The sequence below is a fragment of the Ctenopharyngodon idella genome, chromosome 10, assembly GCF_019924925.1.
Source record: "Ctenopharyngodon idella isolate HZGC_01 chromosome 10, HZGC01, whole genome shotgun sequence".
Lineage (NCBI taxonomy): Eukaryota > Metazoa > Chordata > Actinopteri > Cypriniformes > Xenocyprididae > Ctenopharyngodon > Ctenopharyngodon idella.
The window spans coordinates 9,675,476-9,696,725 of NC_067229.1; the positions used below are offsets into that span (position 1 = coordinate 9,675,476).

At 36.9% G+C, this 21,250-nt stretch overlaps 1 protein-coding gene across 2 annotated transcripts in view; it reads left to right on the forward strand.

The window, feature by feature from the left end:
* The first annotated feature begins 741 nt into the window (after window positions 1-741).
* nr5a2 (nuclear receptor subfamily 5, group A, member 2) overlaps window positions 742-21,250 on the forward strand; it is a 59,273-nt gene continuing 38,764 nt past the window's right edge. Inside the window, exons 1-5 of one of the 2 annotated variants that reach the window (XM_051909542.1) lie at window positions 742-1,024; window positions 2,658-2,780; window positions 4,992-5,110; window positions 7,212-7,353; window positions 13,558-14,252. In XM_051909542.1, the coding sequence (XP_051765502.1) occupies window positions 970-1,024; window positions 2,658-2,780; window positions 4,992-5,110; window positions 7,212-7,353; window positions 13,558-14,252 (1,134 nt within the window). In that variant the 5' untranslated portion in view covers window positions 742-969. The remainder of the gene's footprint in view (window positions 1,025-2,657; window positions 2,781-4,991; window positions 5,111-7,211; window positions 7,354-13,557; window positions 14,253-21,250) is intronic. The other variant, XM_051909543.1, reaches the window with a different exon arrangement.

Consider the following 21,250-nt stretch of genomic DNA (forward strand, 5'->3'; position numbering starts at 1 on the left):
AGATAGATAGACAGACAGACAGACAGACAGACAGATAGACAGATAGATAGATAGATAGACAGACAGACGGACGGACGGACGGACGGACGGACGGACAGACAGACAGATAGAGAGAGAGATAGACAGACAGACAGACAGACAGACAGATAAACAGACAGATAGATAGATAGACAGACAGAGATCATCTTTATACATAAACATTTAAATAATATAATATAATATAAACACTATTTTAACAGAGGCCTAAATTTATACATTTCAAAACATGAATAAATATATTTAGGCCTCTGTAAAAACACCTATAGTATAAAACATGTATATTGGATGTTTGTTTGCATCTGTGAGGAGGAGATGGCCCGTCTGTGATTAGATCCTGGAACATCTCCAGGTAAATCAAAATTTCTTATCCCGCTGAACACGCGTGTCAGTCCTGGTATTCACGCATCCCACATGCCCGTTCTGTGTGCTGGTGTTTGGTAGAAGTAGTTCAAAGTTTGCGGCCCTGTATCAACCTGTTGTGTTCTTTTGATCTTGCATTTTACCACCTGTCTTATTTCCATTCAGTCATTGCCGTGGACGGCAGTTCTCTCCTCCGGTTAATCATTCCTTCAGTACTATCTGTCCGCTCTGGCTTATCTATCTGTGTGTCACTTTATAACTGGCTGTTATCAATCTTGTCTAACTCCACGTGATCTAGACAAACCTATCAACCTCAGAAGTTTTGAATATTGTTGAGTAGGTGAGATACGACTGCAGGTTTAGTGCAGGTCATGGTGAGGGGGGTATGAGGGGTGAGTGGTGTGTGTGAAAGTAAAGGGAGAGATGTCAATCGGGTGCTTTGGTCAAAAACACCTCACCTCACAAAAACACCTTACGGAAACTGGATGCTTATTGATGAAGCTTAAAAAGTTTGAAAGAATGGAAATGTTCTGTGGGATATAGTTGCTCAGGTGGAAATTTGGTCCTACAATGTCCACTAGTTTTGAGAGTGAATTAGGACAACGTGACTCCAGTAAAGACTTGGGTAAGTGGTATGCCTGTCATCTATTTGCTCTGATGAAAATGCCATTATTAATTCGTCTTTATTGTAATATTCAACAGATTTGAACAGAATATGGGCAGTCTATGTCTGGTTGTTATTTATTGGAGTCCAAATGAAAGATTTGAGCTGGCCTATATGTGAAGCACTGGCCTGTTGACTGTCTTTATGTCTTTATGACTGTTTTATCACCGTCCCGTGCTATTAAGACTTTATTTTATTTTTTTAAACCAGGATGTAGCGTGTTACATATCGCTTTAAATAACATAAACGGGATTTTAGGCTTTTTATTGCGCTGTTTTGTTACTGATAAGCCGGCTGGCCACCGAAAAAAGTAGCGGAATATTAATAATAATAATTTTGAAGGAGCAATTAGATTATTATTAGTAGTATTATTATTATAGAATAATATTTAATATTACATAATATAATATAAAAGGAAAATATTTAAACTTTCATGAATGGTCAAATGCTTGAAATATAAAGGCAATATGGTGTGTGATATCGAAATGGAAGGAAACTAAAAATCGAGTTTTTAACGGGTGTAACAGTGTGTGTGGATTTGTGCTCATTTTCTGGTATATGTATGTAAATATTGCGTATATATGTGCCAACTATTTTCGTTACGATGCCGACATGTGTTATCATGTCATATATTTTGTTTAACGGATTTTTATGATTTTACTACATTATATTATTGCCATGTTATCATCACTCACAGAACACACATTTATAAGTGCAATAAAAAGCATTTAACGAAGATTTCTTCATCATTTTTTCCACATTATTAGGCCTACATTTAAATACAATTCAAATTAATAAATATAAAATTACTAAATATTTGAACATAAACTAAAACACATTACAAAACTATTATTTTCACTGCACAATTTTACACACAAGACGTTTACTAATTTATTTTTTCTATAAATTCAACTTTAAAACACTACAGAGCATTTAAATAGCATGTTAATGCCACTAAGGAGGCTATACTTAACCTAATTAGATCGCGAATAAATTAAAAAGTCAATTTTAAGAACACATTTCGTGTAAAAATCTTGTCTTCTGCTTTTTATTACCATTCCTCTGCATCTATATTTTTGTAATACACTCAAACATTTCACCCTCCGGTATATTATCACATACCTCCCGGTGCTCCAGTTATCGGCGCAGCGTGTCTCGTAATGTTCAATTAGTTTAGTTTGTCTGATTGCCGGCGCGAGTGAATAGTGAGCTGAGGCGCTGATTCTCGGGCTCGATTCTGATTGGACAAACGCGTGACGCCAGCGCACCGATCGCAGCGCTGATTGGTCGACGCGGTGTCAGTGCGGCGTAACAAAGCAGCGAGGAGCCGTTTGAACTTCACAGATAGAGCGACACTGAGCGTGCGGAGGAGGGGCTCGTGCGAAGTTCCTGACAGTTCGCGCACTCCAGTTTAAAGACCAGCATCATAGTCGCTGCAAAGACCACCCGAATGAACTTACATAGCTTGTGAACAACTATCAGAAAAAAGAGGGGCAGTCGAACTCAAGCCATCTAGTAGATCCACGCGCACAGGATTAGTTTCGGACGTTTGGACGGTGTTTTTGAGAATCTCTGGTGTTCCTCTCGCGCGCAGGCGGAGCGGCGCGTGCTCATCTTCGGCTCAGCAGAGCTGTCATGCTGCCTAAAGTCGAGTCAGAATCTCTGGGACTCGCTCGATCGCATGGGGAACAGGGGCATATGCCTGGAAACATGCAAGGTAAGCGGCATAGGCTTCATGTCAGATAATGCCCGCCATGCACCTTCACTCATGCACATAATAATAAGCCTCACACAATGTCAGATATTTTACACTGTGACATTATACGAACATGCACTGCATTGCATGCCATAAATATAACTTAAGCTTAGCATTGGAACAAAATATTTGCGTTTACTTTTACTAGAAATTACTCGCACTTAAACATGGTAGGCTAACTGCGTAAAGACAAATTAGGAAACAAAGTAAATTGCAGTGCAACAGCAGAGCGTGAATTATTTTGAGCTTAGTGAACTCGTATAAACTCAACATGATCTGCATCACCTGCCAATGAATTTGCTCTTAGTATATACAACAGAAGGGGAAAACGAAACCATAATAATGACTAGGACAGAGCTCAGCTTTACGCCAAACATAAATCTGCTAGTCCAAAATAGTTACCCCGTCATATGCCAAGCTGCACTTTTTAATAAAGCTTCCAGTTAGGACGAAATAGATTTAGAAAACCATCTTTGTACTGGAACCAATACACATCTGAAGAACCAAACCATAATGGAACTTTGTAATCTCCAAAGAATCATACAGCAACTCAAAAACCCCGCGACAAAAGATTGTCTCGTAAAGAAGAGCGTTTATTTTTAAGAGCGTATTTACAGTCGTAGAAAACAAATTTTTATCTCCACGGGCTGCGGGCATATGAGTGACTGGAACAGACCTATTATGCTCTATTATTATACTCGAGAAATATTTTTAAACTAGGAGAGACGTACACAGAGATTCCAATTCATGCACGAGTAAAATTCCAGGTGAGAAATTCTTGGAATGTTCTGTAGTTTAAGAGCTTTTTAAAATAATAATAATACTGTCTTTTCAAATTCAAATAGGCCTATTTAAAGTTTGTTCTATTCTATTTTACGCTGCTCGAGCACACGTCATAAAACAAAGCCGTTATGAATAGCCTAACGATTTGTTTACAAATCAAGGAACGTGTCAGACCGGCATGTTTTAGTCACATTTTAAAATTAAATAAAAAATAGAGAATTATCGACGATATGAAAATGCTTCAGACGTAATGCTCGTGGAATTATTTATTCTACATAAATGTAAGCCGTTAAAAAAAAAAACAACAACAACAAAAAAAAAACACTTGTTGCGTTTCTGTAAAAATACATTTTTTCACAAATTATGAACTTCTAGGCATATTAGAATAATAAAGAGTAATACTAAACGAAAATCCTTTCTTTTTTATAGCTTAAAGTTGTGCTTTACAGTAGATACTTCTTTTTCGAACGAATTGTTTCTTTTCCGATTCGAATTTCTTTATTTTTCCCCACATTTTGGTTAACTTCAAAAACACCTCCTCCTTCAATGTAGAAGCTGAAGGTTCTATTTAGAACTCTCAAACTGCATCACTTCATCAATGTTAATGCTAATTAAAAGATGAAGATGAATTGAAATGAAATTAGAAGATATTTATATCCTTTATAGAGAGAATAGAGATAGACAAAAGACACATGCCACGGTATATGTTTTGTTTTGGTAGCACACAATGCTCGTGTATTTACATGTTGTTTTGCTTTTATTCGCCTCGTGGCTAAACGTTCCACTCCAGCGCGAGACAGCAGCCTCTCTCGCGCTCCCACACCAATTTACGAGCCATCATGAATATTAACCAGATCGAAACTGAAGTTTTGCCCTGTCTGCGACCATCCTCCAGACCGGACTCGAAGCTTCGGCTATTTCCTAGAGACCCAAAACTGCATATACTTCTAGAAAATTCACTCTTAAGGCTAGGATTTTACAAAGCTCACAATTGGTGATTTCTCTACTTTTGTTATAGGCTTGTTTGCAAAACTGCAGGCTACACGTTGAAGGTATCGGAGAGATAAAAACGAATATTTAAAACACAAATATGTGCTTTACACGCTTAAAAACAAAGGCTCTTCAATCGCTAGCATCGCTTCAGGAATCTTTTCGCTGGGTTTTTGAACTCCTATATGGTTGTTTAGAGATTCAAAGTGTGTTCTTGACTTTTTTAGGTTCTCCAGATGTGTGTGCTTGTTTTTGGTTTCTAGAAAAGTTTCTTTTAAATGAACATTAACAAAGTTCTCCTTTAACATCAAACTGCCAAACCATTTTTAAATTGTGTGTAACTTGGATTCTGTATTGTAAATTGTTACCCAGTACTCATATTTTGATTGTGATTTTCAGCCCCCCAGTTTAAAATGATGGACTACTCCTACGACGAAGACTTGGATGAAATGTGTCCAGTGTGTGGAGACAAGGTGTCCGGATATCACTACGGGTTACTGACCTGTGAGAGCTGTAAGGTGCGTAACATCAGCTGTTTTTAACTTCTCAACTGGTGGGTCATGACCTAAAAATGGGTCTCAGGTCTGTTCTGATAAGGTGGAAAAACTATCACAAGTGCAAATAAAAAAATGCAAATAACTATATATTTTTGCATTGTTAGAACAGCAAAATAAATAGCTTTGTCTGTTTTTAAAAGAGAGAGGAAAATGTTTTGTTGTTGACCTCAAAGGCTGTGCGTCCACTCAAGGAGTATTTTGAAACAAATTCGTCTGTTAGTTGGCCAAATGTTCATTTTGCGTGATGTTGTCCTTGAAAACCGTGATATAAATTCATTCATTTGATTTGATTTAATTTGATTTTGATATATATTTATATATATATATATATATATATTTGTACTGTTGAGTCGCCACTTGATGTCCAAAACCAGTACAACTGATCTAATGTGCTCTTGTTATTATTTATTTTATTTTTTTTACCAAGTTTACAAAAGTCCTGTTTTTTTATTGAAACCAAATGAATATGACTTTTCCGAGTTATTTATTAGCATAAAATGGGATGTTGTTATTGCAGGCTGCATATTTAGTATTTTTCCTAATGTGCAGCTGAAATATGGTGGTGTGTTTATTTCCAGACACCGTCAGAGGTTTTGTAGTTAGAGTTTGTAAACCGGACAGTTTGGAAAATCCAGAGTCTTTGTCTCTCTCTCTCTCTCTCTCTCACACACACACACACACACACACACACTGACTCGCACCCCCCTCCCCCCCCAAAGGCTGTATATGGTGGTAAATTTTCTTCTTTAACTGTCAACAGATCTCTGTACACTCTTCAAAAATAAAGGTTCTAAAAATTCCTAAAAAACCTTTAAGTGAACAGTTCTTAAAAGAACCATTTTGTCTTAGTGTGAACAACATTTTTAATATAGAGACCGTTTTTCCACGGAACCATCGATTTCAATAAAGAAGCTTTATTTTTAAGAGTGTAGCGCAACATGAGAAAATGATTTGCCATTTAAAACCACCTTTTTGAGTTTTGACAAAGACGATATTTAAATGCAAATATTATCATTTAAAAGCATTTCAATATAATTTAAAATTCCATTTTAATATGCAATATTTTGTATGTTCCTTACATATTTCTTTTCAAATTTGACTTGTTTTAATGATAAAGTCTACATTCAAGGTTAAGCACTTTATGTTACAGCCGTGTGTGTGTGTGTGGGTTATTTGAGTTCTGGCCAGTATTGATCCTTTTAGTTTTAAATGGGTCGGTCTCCCTACGGTGTTGATCAAGAATAAGTTAATGCCGTTCTTCGTTTGATTCTCTCCTGCCCTGAAAATGAATTCAGAACAGTTGCAGGTGGAATCTTGTAATCCTACGGCTGTAAATTATGGATATAATTTATTGGATTTTTTCAGTTTCTTTTTTGGTTCTGCAGTATGAATAATAGGATCAACAGGAATTTATTTGGTAGACATTTCTATGCCCCTGTTTGAATGTTCAAATTAAAATATATGGTTTAAAAAACAAAATATTAGTTAAACATAAACTTGAAAACTTCATACCAAATCCGACTTTCCTTTCACACTGAAAGATCTTGTTTTCTTCTAGCTTTGATGGCTTGCACAGCCTCTGGTCATAATTACTTCAAGAGGAGCTCAAGGAGAGACGTAAAATATGTAGTATTAGTATGTCACAACGCTAAATGCGGGTGAAGGGGATCTTTATATTAGCGAGGATATCAAGCGAGTCACCTAAAGTTATCGCGGCTGTATTTTGCACACTCTCCGGTCGGCATCTCACATTTCTCGATCTGTTTCTATCCCTGTGTTTCTGTTTGTTCATGTCAAGTGTGTGTGTGGGTGCACATGTCAGTTTTTGTGTGGGTGTGTGTGTTTGTGTTTATCCAAGTGAGCGTCGACTGCTGAGGGAGCGTTTCTCTGCCCGTGGCTCTACTTTTATAAGTGTCTACTTGTGTGGCAGTGTGTAACACCTCTTTTTTCTGTGTGAATGGAATTTTTTTTGTACTTGTGTGTGGGTTGTCTGTGGCTGAAAAGCACATTAACAAACACCGGAGGTCAAAAGTTTGACATCTTCATTCACCTCACTCTGCAGGGCTTCTTCAAGCGCACGGTGCAGAACAACAAGCGCTACACATGTATAGAGAACCAGAGCTGTCAAATAGACAAGACCCAGCGGAAACGCTGCCCCTACTGTCGCTTCCAGAAGTGCCTCACTGTCGGCATGAAACTGGAGGGTAAGAAGTCTTTTTAGTTCATCCATGTATTTCTTCCTCTAACTGAACAGAGCTTTAGCTCTTTAAAGAGCAATTCTGTCATCATTTACTCACCCGCAAACCCGTAGGATGTTCTTTCTTCTGTGGAACACAACAGGAAGGATGTTCACGCTGCTCTTTTCTATACAATGAAAGTAAATGGTGGCCACAGCATTCAAGCTATAAATCTGACAAAAAAGCAGTACACATGAATTGTGCACAATAAGTCTTCGTACAGGAATAGACTAGAATATAAGTCACTTTTTGGAGCTTGACAGCTTCGGTCTGCAAGTTAATTGTATGGAAAAGAGCAGCGTGAACATTCTGCTAAACATATTCTTTTGTGTCCACCTGAAGAAAAACAGGGTTGAAATAACACATAATGAGCTCCCATCTAAGAGTTCCACATGCTTACTACATGATTCTTTCCTTGTAGTATGTAGATGTACGACTGTTAATTGTTTAACTGCTGGAGGGCAGAATTTCTAGCAGTGTCGTTTTATAGCTAGCTGGCTTTGATTTGCTGGCGCATGCTACCAACAGGATACGAGGCCCTCCAGCGCCCTGTCAGACCCGTCCAAAGAGATGAGCGCTCGCTAATACTCCCCAAAGGCTTCTTCTGATAGTTCGTACTCCTAAGGAAAGCTGCAGAGATGGAAAATGTTAACCAAAATGGTGTTTTGAATACAAACCGCAGTAATAAGTTTCAAGTTTTTTAAGTTATTGCTTGAAAACAGAATTATTGCTGAAGAAATTAAATTTATTAGTATAAAAATGTATACGTAAAAACATATGCATAATTTTGTTATAAAACTGACGGCAATTTTAATAATTTAAGTATTAAAAATGACATTTTATTTAAAAATATTTATTTAAAAAATACAATATAATAGTAACAATAACAACAATAATAATACACAACTTTTTTTCTTTTGTCAAATCAACTTAGATAATTAATTTGGTTCAGATAACATAATATTTTGAGTTTCTATTTATTAAACCAATGTCCTTAATTGTATTAACTCAAATTTTTAATTTCAATGAACTCAAATTTTTAAGGCAACCAGGTAAATTACTTTAAGTTAAACCAACAATAATTTTTTACAGTGTAATAATAATATATATTTTTTTAATTTTAGTGATGGACCTGCAATCCATGACTTATGACTTCATTTTATCATAAAATTTATCACGTATGATGTAAATTTGTTTTTCAAAATAAGAATTTGTTTTTAATATTTTATATATTATTTAAAAAATATATATATAAACTGGGGCCCCCAACTAATAGGTAAGCTATACATTTATTGTTATTATTTTTATTTATTTATTTATTTTTAAATTAAAACATCTTAAAATTCTTAAATCTGCCATCAATTTTATGGCAAAATGATTCATTAGTGATGGAGCTGCAATCAATCACTTATGACATAATTTTGTCATAAAATTGAAGGCATTTTTAAGAATTGATGGATAGTTTTTAGAACAATAATGTATAGTTTACCTATTAGTTGGGCATCCTGGGCACCATGAATTGTAGTGATGGACCTACTGGAAATAAATGCTTCAGTTAAAATTTTTCTTTCTGTATTATCTGAAGCTTTCAGCAAACAGATTTGAGTGCACTACTCACCATAATTGAGCAAGTAGCAAAACAAAACATTCATATCAGTGTGACATAGACAAGTGGCCTTCCATGTCTCCATGGAAGCTCCATTATCAATACAGATAAGGAAAGGCTGCTGTTTTGAAGTTCTCAAAAAAGCACGTGAGCGTGTTATGTCTTACGAGGAAGGCTTGTAATTATCTTCCTTTATATATTTGTGGCTCAGTTACAGATTAAGAAAGAGAATCCAATCTTTTTTTACCATCATATAATCAGTATTGAGTTGAGGAAGTGAAAAGGAAGCTACACAGACATGCCCGTGCGCTTATTCATTCCATTCGAGTCCAATGTTGTGCACAGCGGAGCGTAAAATAGTTTAGATTTCATCAAACGTCTGTTATCCATATTAAGGACCTTGATGAATCTGACAATCTGGCATGGCTTTACTGTGGATATTCAAAACATGCTCCATGCTTTGCATTGCGCACTTTGTCATTTTTTGGGGCTGATACGCGTTTGCCGTCTCTAGCCTCTGGTGGTGGCGGCAGCAAGCTGTCCCATTACTTATGCATAGGTATCATAGCTATTCATGTGTGCGCATGGAACGGCGCGCCTTCAGAGTAGAGCTCCGGCGGACATGACAAACTGTGTGTCAGGAGCCGGCCAGGGGAGGCATTCATATGCCTGTGATAGGACAGGGATTCTCGCCCAAGCAACGCTTAATATTCCTGTATATTAAACACACATAAATCAGACAATAAGCAGCGCTCGAATCTGCCCAGACGGGCCCCGTCTACAGAGACGCGAAACATGCACAAACAAACAACATCTATGGACTGCCAATTCAAGTAAATTAGATCAGGCAACTGCTTTTATTACCAAGGCAATTGCTTTCCGCAAGCCATTTGAGTAACTCACAAATTGCTTTTATAACTCATGTGCACACATACACAGACATGCTCAATACAGGCTACAAACACATACAGAACAGATATACAAACTCACACAGTTTACATGAAAGAAACGGGCTGTGTTCAGAATAGAAGGCTAGCCTACTACATACTGAATACTGAACAATGTATACTGTATTCTAGCTACCATTTTTAAAAATCATAGTAGGTGAAATAGCATGCATTATTCCACAATAAAATATTTTCCCAAAAAGTAGTATGCTCATCATGTTGAACGTAGAAAATAAATGTTTATTTTGCATTTTGATTAAATTTTTAGTGTACATTTTTGGAATCCCAATTAAATTATGAGTCAATAAACGATTTTAAAAATTGCTGTTGATATTGTTTTAGGTTCATTTATCACACTAGGAATTGAAGGTCAAGATGAGCGCATTGCATTGTGGGATATAGAGCATGCTATTTCATGTAGTGTGCTTTTTTGCAACTGTACTGTAGTAGGCTGTTCTATGCACAAAATATACACAGTATTTACTACAACAATAGTAAGGGGCCATTCACACAGAACACGTTTTTCTATTCCAATGAGCTACTTTTCAATGGACGTGTATGAACATAATGCTCGTGTCTTGCGTCTTTTGCAGTGCGTTTTTAAGATGCCGTGTCAAGTTAAAAGAATTTCAACTTTTACATGCAGTGCCACTCATCAATGTCAGTTCCAAAACAGTTGACCAATCAGAAGAACTCGGAGGCGGGGCAAGCGTTGTGAGCTTCTGTTTACAGTAGCAAGTTGGCATGGCAACTGTTTTACTTCACGACAACATGGCGGAGGAGGCCAAAGCCAGTGCGATTACTTTCTTTTTTTCCATGTCAAAAATAGTATCTATCAATTCTGCTGTTTGCCTATTTCTATTATTTCCGTTATTGCCGTTATTGCATTAGGCCTCAAAAGCGCGTCTCGAGACCCTTGCGTTCTGCGCTGCGCTTTTTTAAAAACCATTCCTGAGCGTTTTTGACGCAAAGACGCGTTTTGTGTGAACAGCCCCTAAGAGTAGTAAGGTAGTATGCTATTTCAATCATAGCCAGAAACACAGAATGTCATTATATACACACAGAAAATGTGCATACTGTGCATAGTATAAGTATGCATACTATATACTGCAACAATAGTAGTAATAGTATGCTATTTTAAACAGCCAGAAATGCACAGGTTATTCTGTGCATATAGAATTTGCATACTGTGCATAGTATGCATACTGTGTGCTGCAACTATAGAAGTAGTATAGTAGAATGATATTATGAATATTAGAAGAAATGTAGTAGGCGATTCTATACATACTATATACTGCAATAATAGTACAAGTAGTATGGTAGTATGCTATTTCAAACACAGAAGATCATTCTATGCATAAAGAAAATGTGCATAGTATACATACTATATACTGCAACATTATTAGTAGTATGGTAGTATGCTATTCTGAATATAACTTTAAATACACATGTAGATGCAAATGTAGATAATTCTGTGCATACAGACAATTTGCATTCTATGCATAGTATACATACTATATACTGCAGCAATAGTAGTGTGGTACTATTATCAACATAAACCCCCTTGTCTTATGCCAAAAAATCAGTATGACATGCATGTAAATAACCTTGTTTAATTAGACGCTGTGAGAAAAAAAATCTTATCAGAAGACAAAAAGGAAGAGGGGGATGGTGTCAGACAGAGTGTGTAAGCGTGCATGTGCACGGATGGAGGGGGGGCGCAAGGGGTACGGCATGCATTCATGATCTGAGTCGCAGGTCTAATTGTGATTTCCCATAAGGGCCGACTATTAGTTTCCAGCTCATTAATTACCCTGTTGCTCAGGAATCATTAATAGTTAAACTTACCACAGTTTTTCTGATTGGATAAATTTTTAACAACCACATTAAGGCCAGAAACAAGAAAAAACAACCACATTAAGGCCAAAAAAAAAAAAAAAAAGAAGATAAATCTCCCACCAAGTTGCTCAGGAATCATTTTTGGATGTTACGAGAGCTGTCAGCGGGATCGCTGTGGCAACACTTTGCCGGCCTCTCTCACCAGATCAATCAGATCACACACATAGTGACAACCACACACACACAAACACTCACCGCTGTGACAAGGGCCATTAAAATCACTCCCAAGGCAGCTGTTGGACCGAGGGTTTTCTTTTAATTGTTTTATTTTTTTAAGATCTACTGTTCGTGAGATATTACGGCCTAACGAGCACGTTCACGCTGGTCAAATCGCAAACGCGTCTACAAATCCATGCTCTCCACATATGCTGGTGTGTGTTTAACACGCTGCTGGAACCTCCAGCCATCCACCTGCCAACAACGTGGAGCATAAAAGAGAAATAATTAAGCATAAATAATTAACATGGGACCCAGCAGACGAAAGTGGAGTCTACTGCCCTGTGGCGGGGATCAGAGTCACTTCCGGGCAATGGCGCGCTCTTCATTTATTTGCCATAATGATGATCTCGTCCGCTTGACTTTGTCTCGCTTCAGTTTAATATTGAATCATTAGCACCGTTTCTCTCTAAATTGTGTCCTCTGGCTCGATTATGCTTAGTTTGCTCTAGGTCTGGCTTTGAAAAAAAAAAAAAAAACTGGTTACATGGGTGGCAACACAAACTAACACCACTGCCTGCTAAATTCACACATGAAATTTACACTGATTGCTTGTAGCAAATAAGCAACTACCCTAAAAGCCCGTGGCCAGTTTAAAGGCTTCTCTGCTGTGGTATAGATCAATTGAGACTGTGTACCAAACTTCAAAACTTCTCTATTTTATTGTTTAAAGGTGAAGTGTGCAACTTTTTTGATGTTAAAATACTTATGTATTTGTATATTTGTCAGTGAAATGTATAAACACTCTGGTGCTTTCAAAACAATCTGTTTGTTTGAGAATCCTGACCAGACCGACATAGTAACGGCTCAACCAATGGTGTGAGTTATGGTTGGGCTATCTTTTTGTTAGACCAGTGACTGAACTGTCTCAAAACAAGGGCAGAATTGAAGAATCAATCAATCAAATCTATCTAGGCTTTGTCAAGTCGGCATTCAAACTTTGCTTTTTTAGAAAAAAATTATAGTTAATAGTTTTTTAAAGGTCCAGTGTGTAATATTTAGGAGGATCTATTGACAGAAATGTAATATGCAATATAATATACATAACTATGTTTTCAGTGGTGTATAAAGACCTTAAATAATGAACCGTTATGTTTTTATTACCTTAGAATGAGCCATTTCTATCTACATACACCACTTACATCGAATTCGCCATGTTTCACCACCATGTACCACGCAAGACGCATGCAGTTCTGTTTATTAACCACTAGAGTGCCAAAAGTTATGGACTGCAGCTTTAAATTTCTTTGAATTTCAAATTATTTTGCTTCCTGACATTTAAATTTGAATTCTAATTCTGCATTCTGTTTACTACCTAAATTCAAATTCAGCTGAAATACAGGAATTGAATGTGGTTTTTCAATTCAGTCATTACTTACTGCAATTCCGTTTTGTGACACTAGTGGAGCAGAACTTTATCTTTTATGTTTTGAATTCTAAAAAGGACAATTCTGTGATTTTCCCATTAATACCCATCTCATTTTCTGTTTTGCCTTTTATAAGCTGTGAGGGCCGATCGAATGAGAGGAGGTCGCAACAAGTTTGGCCCTATGTACAAACGAGACCGGGCGCTCAAGCAACAGAAGAAAGCCTTGATCCGGGCCAATGGACTCAAGCTGGAGGCCATGACGCAAGTCATGCAAACCGTCCCAGCGGACCTCACCATTACCTCTGCCATTCAGAACATCCATTCGGCCTCCAAGGGGCTTCCGCTGAGCCACCATCACCACCACCACCACCATCACCACCACCACAGCTCCTCCAGTGCAGGCCTGCCACCTGCAGACTTTGACCGCAGCCCCTTCGTCACATCGCCGGTCAGCATGGCCATGCCGCCGCACGCTGGAGGACTGCAGGGCTACCAGGCGTATGGCCACTTCCAGAGCCGCACCATCAAGTCAGAGTACCCCGACCCTTACACAAGCTCGCCGGAGTCCCTCATGGGCTATCCGTACGTAGAAGCCTACGCAGGCGGATCGCCGCCCACCTTCCCTCACCTGGTGGTGGAGCTGCTCAAGTGCGAGCCGGACGAGCCCCAGGTTCAAGCGAAGATCCTAGCGTACCTACAGCAGGAGCAGGCCAGCCGAGGCAAGCACGAGAAACTCAACACTTTCGGCCTCATGTGCAAGATGGCTGACCAGACACTGTTCTCCATTGTAGAATGGGCCAGGAGCAGCATCTTCTTCCGGGAACTGAAGGTATGTGACGCTTTCATTGGTCTGAAAAGAAAGTAAAGTTTGGTGGTTGTAAATTTCAAGTGATCTAAAAGCATTTTACATAGCTTTGTGAACCAGCAAGGATGGCATTTGGCCTAAAATTCAAGATAAATCTCAGAAAATACCAGAATGAAGGTGTTTCACGAATAGTACTGCAGTTTAGTGACAATATGAGACTTAAGGACCGTTCATACCAAAGGCGATAACTATGACGATAACAATAACCATAAAGTTTTAATAATCGCTCTAATTCTATGAGAATAGGGAAGTCTACACCACAATTATTACAATAGCGAAGGAGGAATGATATTGTTGGAATCACTTTCAGAACATTCTTTCCAGCTGATGAGTGATTAAAAACATTGACAGCGAATCAGAATCTTTCCTGCTTTAAAGAGCTTGAGCATTTAAAGACGACAAAACTGTAGCGCATGCTTATAATAAACAGAACGTTATCGTGCGTTGGTGTGGACGCTAATATAGCTATCGTTATAGTTAGCATTTTTGGTGTGAACAGGCTTTTACTTATCAAGTACACTTACACCATGTCCTAACCAGATGTGACGCGACGGCGCGACACATGATAAAATGTATCTTTTCCATGTTAATCAGAGTTTTTGTTTTAACCAGCGATGCACAATGATTCTATTTTATAAATGGCCTCTATTTCTGCGATGTTGTGGCTGGTACAACAACACACAAAGTATGACAATGATAATTTCAGGAACTGGTTATGTGCTTTATTTAATGTTAAAGGCATCTAATGTGAGTTTGAATATCATTTTGTGTGTCTTTATAGTCATACTGAAAGCGACAATGGATAATTCAGATCTTGAAAATAAATTAAAGCATTATGTAACTCAGTGTGAACAAATGAGTGTATTCTATGGCTTTCAATCACTCAGTATGTATTTTTAATGATGTTAAAATGGTATAATAGCTATTTATGAATTCAATTATGTGCTTATCCATTTTATTGCGAGTGCAGCAGCGCTTGACGAGAGACTCCGCCCACAAGCTCTTCTGATTGGCTGTGATTTATGATTGATATTGTCACATCTCATCTGATGTTGCTGGAACCTTATCGCATCACATCTGGTTAGGACAAGGTGTTAAAATATTTAATGGTTTTGATTAATCTTACCTATAAAGCATTAATGTTTCTTAGCATACTCAACACTACAGTACACTAGTTGAATTATTAATATAAATGAGACAAATGTTGCCCTTTGACTGGACAGCTAAATAGTTAATAGTTTTCCATAAATAATGAGTCAATGCTATTTGTGGGGAGTTTTTGGGATGACCTTAAAAATACATTGTATATTTGTGTTAGTATTTCAAATGATGTATTGACAAACAATGATTTATAATTGACGGTTTACTACACAAGCTGAAGAGGCCAGTCTGGTGTCATTTATTTTTTATTTTCACTTGTTTTAACCTTTTTTTTCACAATACACATCTGCCTGACAGAAATATTAATGGGGTTGAGAAGACTGTGAGGGTTTTAGTAACTCGTGCATGTCTGCCTTGGTGAAAGATTTTGGTCATGAGCATGCTGTATTTTACCCTCCCGTGACATGTTTTGATATGCCACTGGAAAATATGACAGCACCCAATTCAAATCATTCATTTTGTGCTGGTAGAGCTACAGGCACCTTATTGTTTTCCTCTCATTACATTCAATAGCTCATGAGATGTACTAGACTGCATTAATACTGAGAATTGACCAGGTCTATATTGAAAATATATAGCAAATTCCGATGTTGTTGCGATACTGTCAAAATAAATTACTAAAATACTCACATTCTCATTATGATGGGGTGGACATCCACTTTAAATGTTTTTATATCGGGATATTCAATCAAAGTAAAGTGCCACTGACATTTTCATTAGCACCTTTTGGGATTTTACTGTTGATGGCTAAAAAAAAAAAAAGAAGTAATAAAAATATGACCACGATCATGTGAAAATAAATATTGTCATACCTCTCAGAGAACAACATTTTTGCTGTTTTCACACCGACAAATTTGTTTTCATCCATCTTTATCCATCAGTTTTTGCCTTTTCTCAATCAGATGTTAAGGTTTTTTAAAAATATTTTCTTACACATTTTAAACTCTAATTTTGAAGTATTACAGATTTAGATTTAAAACTTTGTGCACATTGTTTTTTTCCCCCAACATAAATTATGCAGTTTTCATGCTTTTGTTACAAAGCCGAATGTTACACTCTTCCCTTTGCTCTTACCAATAGAGCTTTATTATCCATTCTCGCGCTCTTTCGCTCAAGCATTGTATTCCCACTTTAGCATGGATTAGCATTTGTGTATGGCTAATTGCTGTCTGTATCATTTACCTTTAATTGTGTTTGCACTTCACCTTTCGCCACGGTGGAGTAGCTTCCCCTTGATGTTATGACTACTTTCTCGCCCTGGCTAATTGTTTTGCACAATAGATGTTAAAAGAGACAAGGGCGTAGCTGTCGAATTTGACATTAGCAGTCGTAGTGTGGCGGTGAAGTTGTAATTAGCGCAGCTCTCATATGCCCTCGCTAAATCATATGCTGGAGCGCTAACGGAAAAACCACAAACAAAAAAAGGTAGCACTAGAAAGTCTGAACCCACTCCTAACTCTAATTAGTGAACACTTGTACAGCAATTGTTACCCACGGAGCTTTGTGATGCTGATGGAGGTTTATTCCACATAACGTTGTGGTTTTAACAAGCTTCATCTTTCGAGAGCTCAGATAAAGCTGGAACATCAAGACAAGAGCTATATATTCAGATTTAATGACATAGAAATGCAGTAAATGGATGCTGTGAAAAGCCTCCCTTCGCATTTATTCATATTTCCTAGAATGTGAATGAGTTTCTCATTTTTTTGTGGATTTCTCAAAGGAGCTAGAGATCAACATGCAAATAATTGAAATCTATTTCATTTTCACTTGCATTAGCGATGCTACGCTAACAGTTTAATATGTTTATACAGTGACACCTGTGTAAACAATCACTGCTAGCATATGCTAGCATGTTCGTAGCACAAACACACTCACACACCTGCTCATAGAAAGCTCATATATCTATGGAACATTACCCAAAAAACCACATACATCAATAAATGCTTTATCAGCAAGATTAATGCGAGAAATTAGATAAAAAGCTGTTTGCGAATATTCTGCGAGCGAGCTAATGACAGAGCTGTGGGTAGCATATAATAAACACAGGAAATACAAGTGAATATAAGGCTTGTCTGGGAGGGTGGTGAGTCGGCTATAAATATATCTACATTTACAGCCCTATTATTAGCCTCGTAAGAACAAAAGAATTTATCTCGTAATAGAGCCCGGTGTGAAACGTCTGCCAAGTGTTTAAAGATTTAGTTTCCATAAGTTAGACTTTGGTAACAGCTCTCATAAATATTTGGTCATGATGGGATCTCTGAAGAGAGCTTACTATTGTGTTCAGACACATGAAAAAAAAAACATGAGAGGAACATTCCGATAGCCATTTCTCACACTTGGGCGACAGTGAAGCTGTTAAATTTAGGAAAAGAGGAAGAGGTAAAAAATTAGCTTAGCTACCAACCGACCACAGAAATGACATATTTCACGAACATTTTACAGAGACTTTTAACCCTGACATGAGAAATAATAGTCCAAAAAACATTTTATTTTTAATTGGAACACTATTAACCCATATGTGTCTTTTGTAACTTTTACGCTTCAAACTTCAGATTTCTTCAGAAGTCCCAACTGAGCAAAAATACGAAATTTGTTGCAGTTGCTGATATTTATATGGCCAGAAAGTAAGATGAAATTCTGATAGCTTGTAATGTAAATAAGTAAGATCTTACAGTGTAACAGACTACTTGCATAAAATACATATAAATATCAATTGTCACTCTATATCTCCCATTAATATGTCTTAGTTAGATTATATTTAAATGATTAGTTCTATAACCAAAGCTCTGTAGTTTTTATTGTGAGGGCAAAACATATAATGTAATTCAATACAATGATGACTTTGAGAGACGGACAAATAAATGTTCATCAAAAGCCTGACATATCACATTTGATACTCACATTTTAACAGGAAAAAAATGGTGAATGTATAGATAATCAAGTAAACCTAAGTTGCTTTAGTCCAGTAAGTGTTCATTTTGAAATATTACTAGCAATATACTAGTTATTCTTATGTTTACTTTATAAAAATCAGTGAAGATTTCACACCAAAAAGACGTGACGGTGACCTGAAGTTGGATGTTTTTAGAATTGTATCAAAATGACTTTTTAAGTGCCAAAAAAAGTATCAATCAGATGACAGAAAGCTTGAAGTAGATTGTGTACAACAGGTTTTTTAGCAGTTTTGATCAAGTTGATAATTTAAATTATCAATTTTGAGTACAGTAGGCTTTATAGGGTTAATGAGCAAAATGGCAAGTAAAACTACATCAAAATCGCTATTGTAGCCTCCCAGACATCTCGTTAATTTAAACAATATTGTACATAAGCGAACTAATTGTTCATTGTGTTATGAAAATGCTAAAATGCTGTGTTTCATGTGTGTGTTTGAAGGTGCGTGCCAGCAGCATCCCCGTCATCTGGCTGGTTTGTCATGTAAGGGTGGGAGTCATGTTTAGGGGGTGGGGGGGGAAACAGATGCAAGCTTCCCAGTGTTTGCATTGACAATATGAGTTGGTATGAAGCCGGTGTGCGTGCTTGTCCTCCCCTGGCTCTGTTGTTAGTTGCCCGGCCCATAACGTGGAGAGTGATTCACATCCATAGAGAGATCACCCTTTCATTGTGGACGGCGAGCTATTGTTTAACGGATAGGATGCGTGCACTTAGCTTTTCCTCAGAACACACAATGGCATTAAAACGCACAGATTCACCGCAGGCTTAATCGTTCTTGTGAGGATTCCACGTAATTCGTGCGTCTTGTGTCACACAATGTACTTGGGTAAACTTAATCACCGCTGATATTGTGCCACAAAGCGAGCCCAAATGTACTGTCTTAAATTTAGTCCTCCAAGCTGATAAAAGTCAACCGTGCAAAACTTACAATACCCTGACATGTGGCGCCAATATTTATTTTTATTCTTTCACGGCTGCTCCGGGACACTTTTTTCTCTCTCTCCCTCTCTCTCTCTCTCTACAGTGAATTGAATGACAATACCAGGCCTGCCATTAAGTAAAGCAGCACTGTATTAGGGCCTTGTTCTCTAACCTGCACCCAGCCGTGAGGCTCGTGCTTATTGAAAAAGCAGCTGTGAGGGGAGAGAGGACAGGAGATAGGGGACGTTCTGTCACTTTCTGTGTTATAGTGTCTAGATCACTGAAGCTATGTCCGACTGCACTGGGCATTTTGTATGTTTTTACAGTATACAGTCAAACCAAAATTTATTCAGACACTTTCAACATTTCATTCATTAATACAGTTTATTCACTATAGTTTAAAAAATGGTAATAAAATATGACAAGACCTCAGAGTTAAACTGTGTCAGAAAAAATTTATCTTAATTATGTCAGATAACACTTAAGCAAAACATTGTCAGGTCAAAGTATCTGAATTTTTATTTTTATCAATTTTACTGGTAGTCCACTGTATGAAGAATTTTTGGGTATAGTAAAAATATATCAAAAATGTCTGAATATTTTTTATTTTTTGTATAATTATGTATATTATGTCACACAACATATTTGTATAATTTAATACAATTATTTTTCAACTTTAAGCTTCTAAACTTCATAGTAAAATTGATTTAAATCTGATTTTCCCCCCAGGTATTCCATGCTTCAGAGAATTCCCATACTGTGTGTAGCACTTAAAATATTCTGTTGAAACAGTAGGAGTAGAAGACTGATTTTATGATTGTGCATTTGGATTTTTCAAAATGTTCTTTGATTTATATTTATTATTATACAGTGGCCTCAAAACATTTTTGGACAATTAAGTCACTCTAAAAAATATCTTAATTTCATTGTATTCGGTAATATAATCAAAATATCCAACCAAGTGGCACCTGGATCTTTTTTAATTTTGTTTTTCCAAGTTCATGCAGACCTCTTTTTGTGAAACATTTTGCTTAAAAACTGTGTTTTCACTCTTTTTAATCAAAATAAATGCCACTTAATTTGATCTTTTGTTATTCTACATTTTTAAGTGTGATTTGCACTACTGTTTAAAACTTTGAGGTCAGATTTTATTTCTTTTTGAAAGAAATTAATACTTTTATTCAGCAAGGATGCATTCAATTGATCAAAAATGACAGTTAAGTCATTTATAATGTAACAAAAGATTCTGTTTTGAATAAATGCTGTTCTTTTGAACTTTTTCTATTTATCCAAGTATCCTAAAAAAAATTGCATCACAGTTTCCACAAAGCAGCACAACTGTTTTCAACATTGATAATCATAAGTAATGTTTCATGAGCAGCAAATCGGCATATTAGAATGATTTCTGAAGGATCATGTGATACTGAAAACTGGAGGAATGATGCTGAAAATTCAGCTTTGACATCACAGGAATAAATTACATTTTTAAATGTATTAAAATAGAAAAAAAAAATATTTTAAATTGTAATAATATATCACAATATTAGTGTTTTTACTGTATTTTTGACCAAATAAATGCAGCCTTGGTGAGCATAAGTGACTTAAAAAACAGTGCAAGTGCCACTGCACATTAATATATTTATTCAATATATTCAATTCATTTTATTTTGACTGCGAGAGGATTTTTTTCTTTACCCTCCATTAATATTTTTTTTCTATGCGACACTTTTTCTCATTCATTTTCTTGTTTTGTTAATCCGCCAGTCCACATTTCAGAGGTTCAGGTCAGAGACTGTAATTTCTGTGGCCGTCGTATCTGCAGAAATTAATAAGGCGTTGCAGTCGTGATCTGTGAACTTGTGCACGATTTATATCCCCCCATCCCAGCTTCATCTCCACATATACTACCCAGACCGGCCACG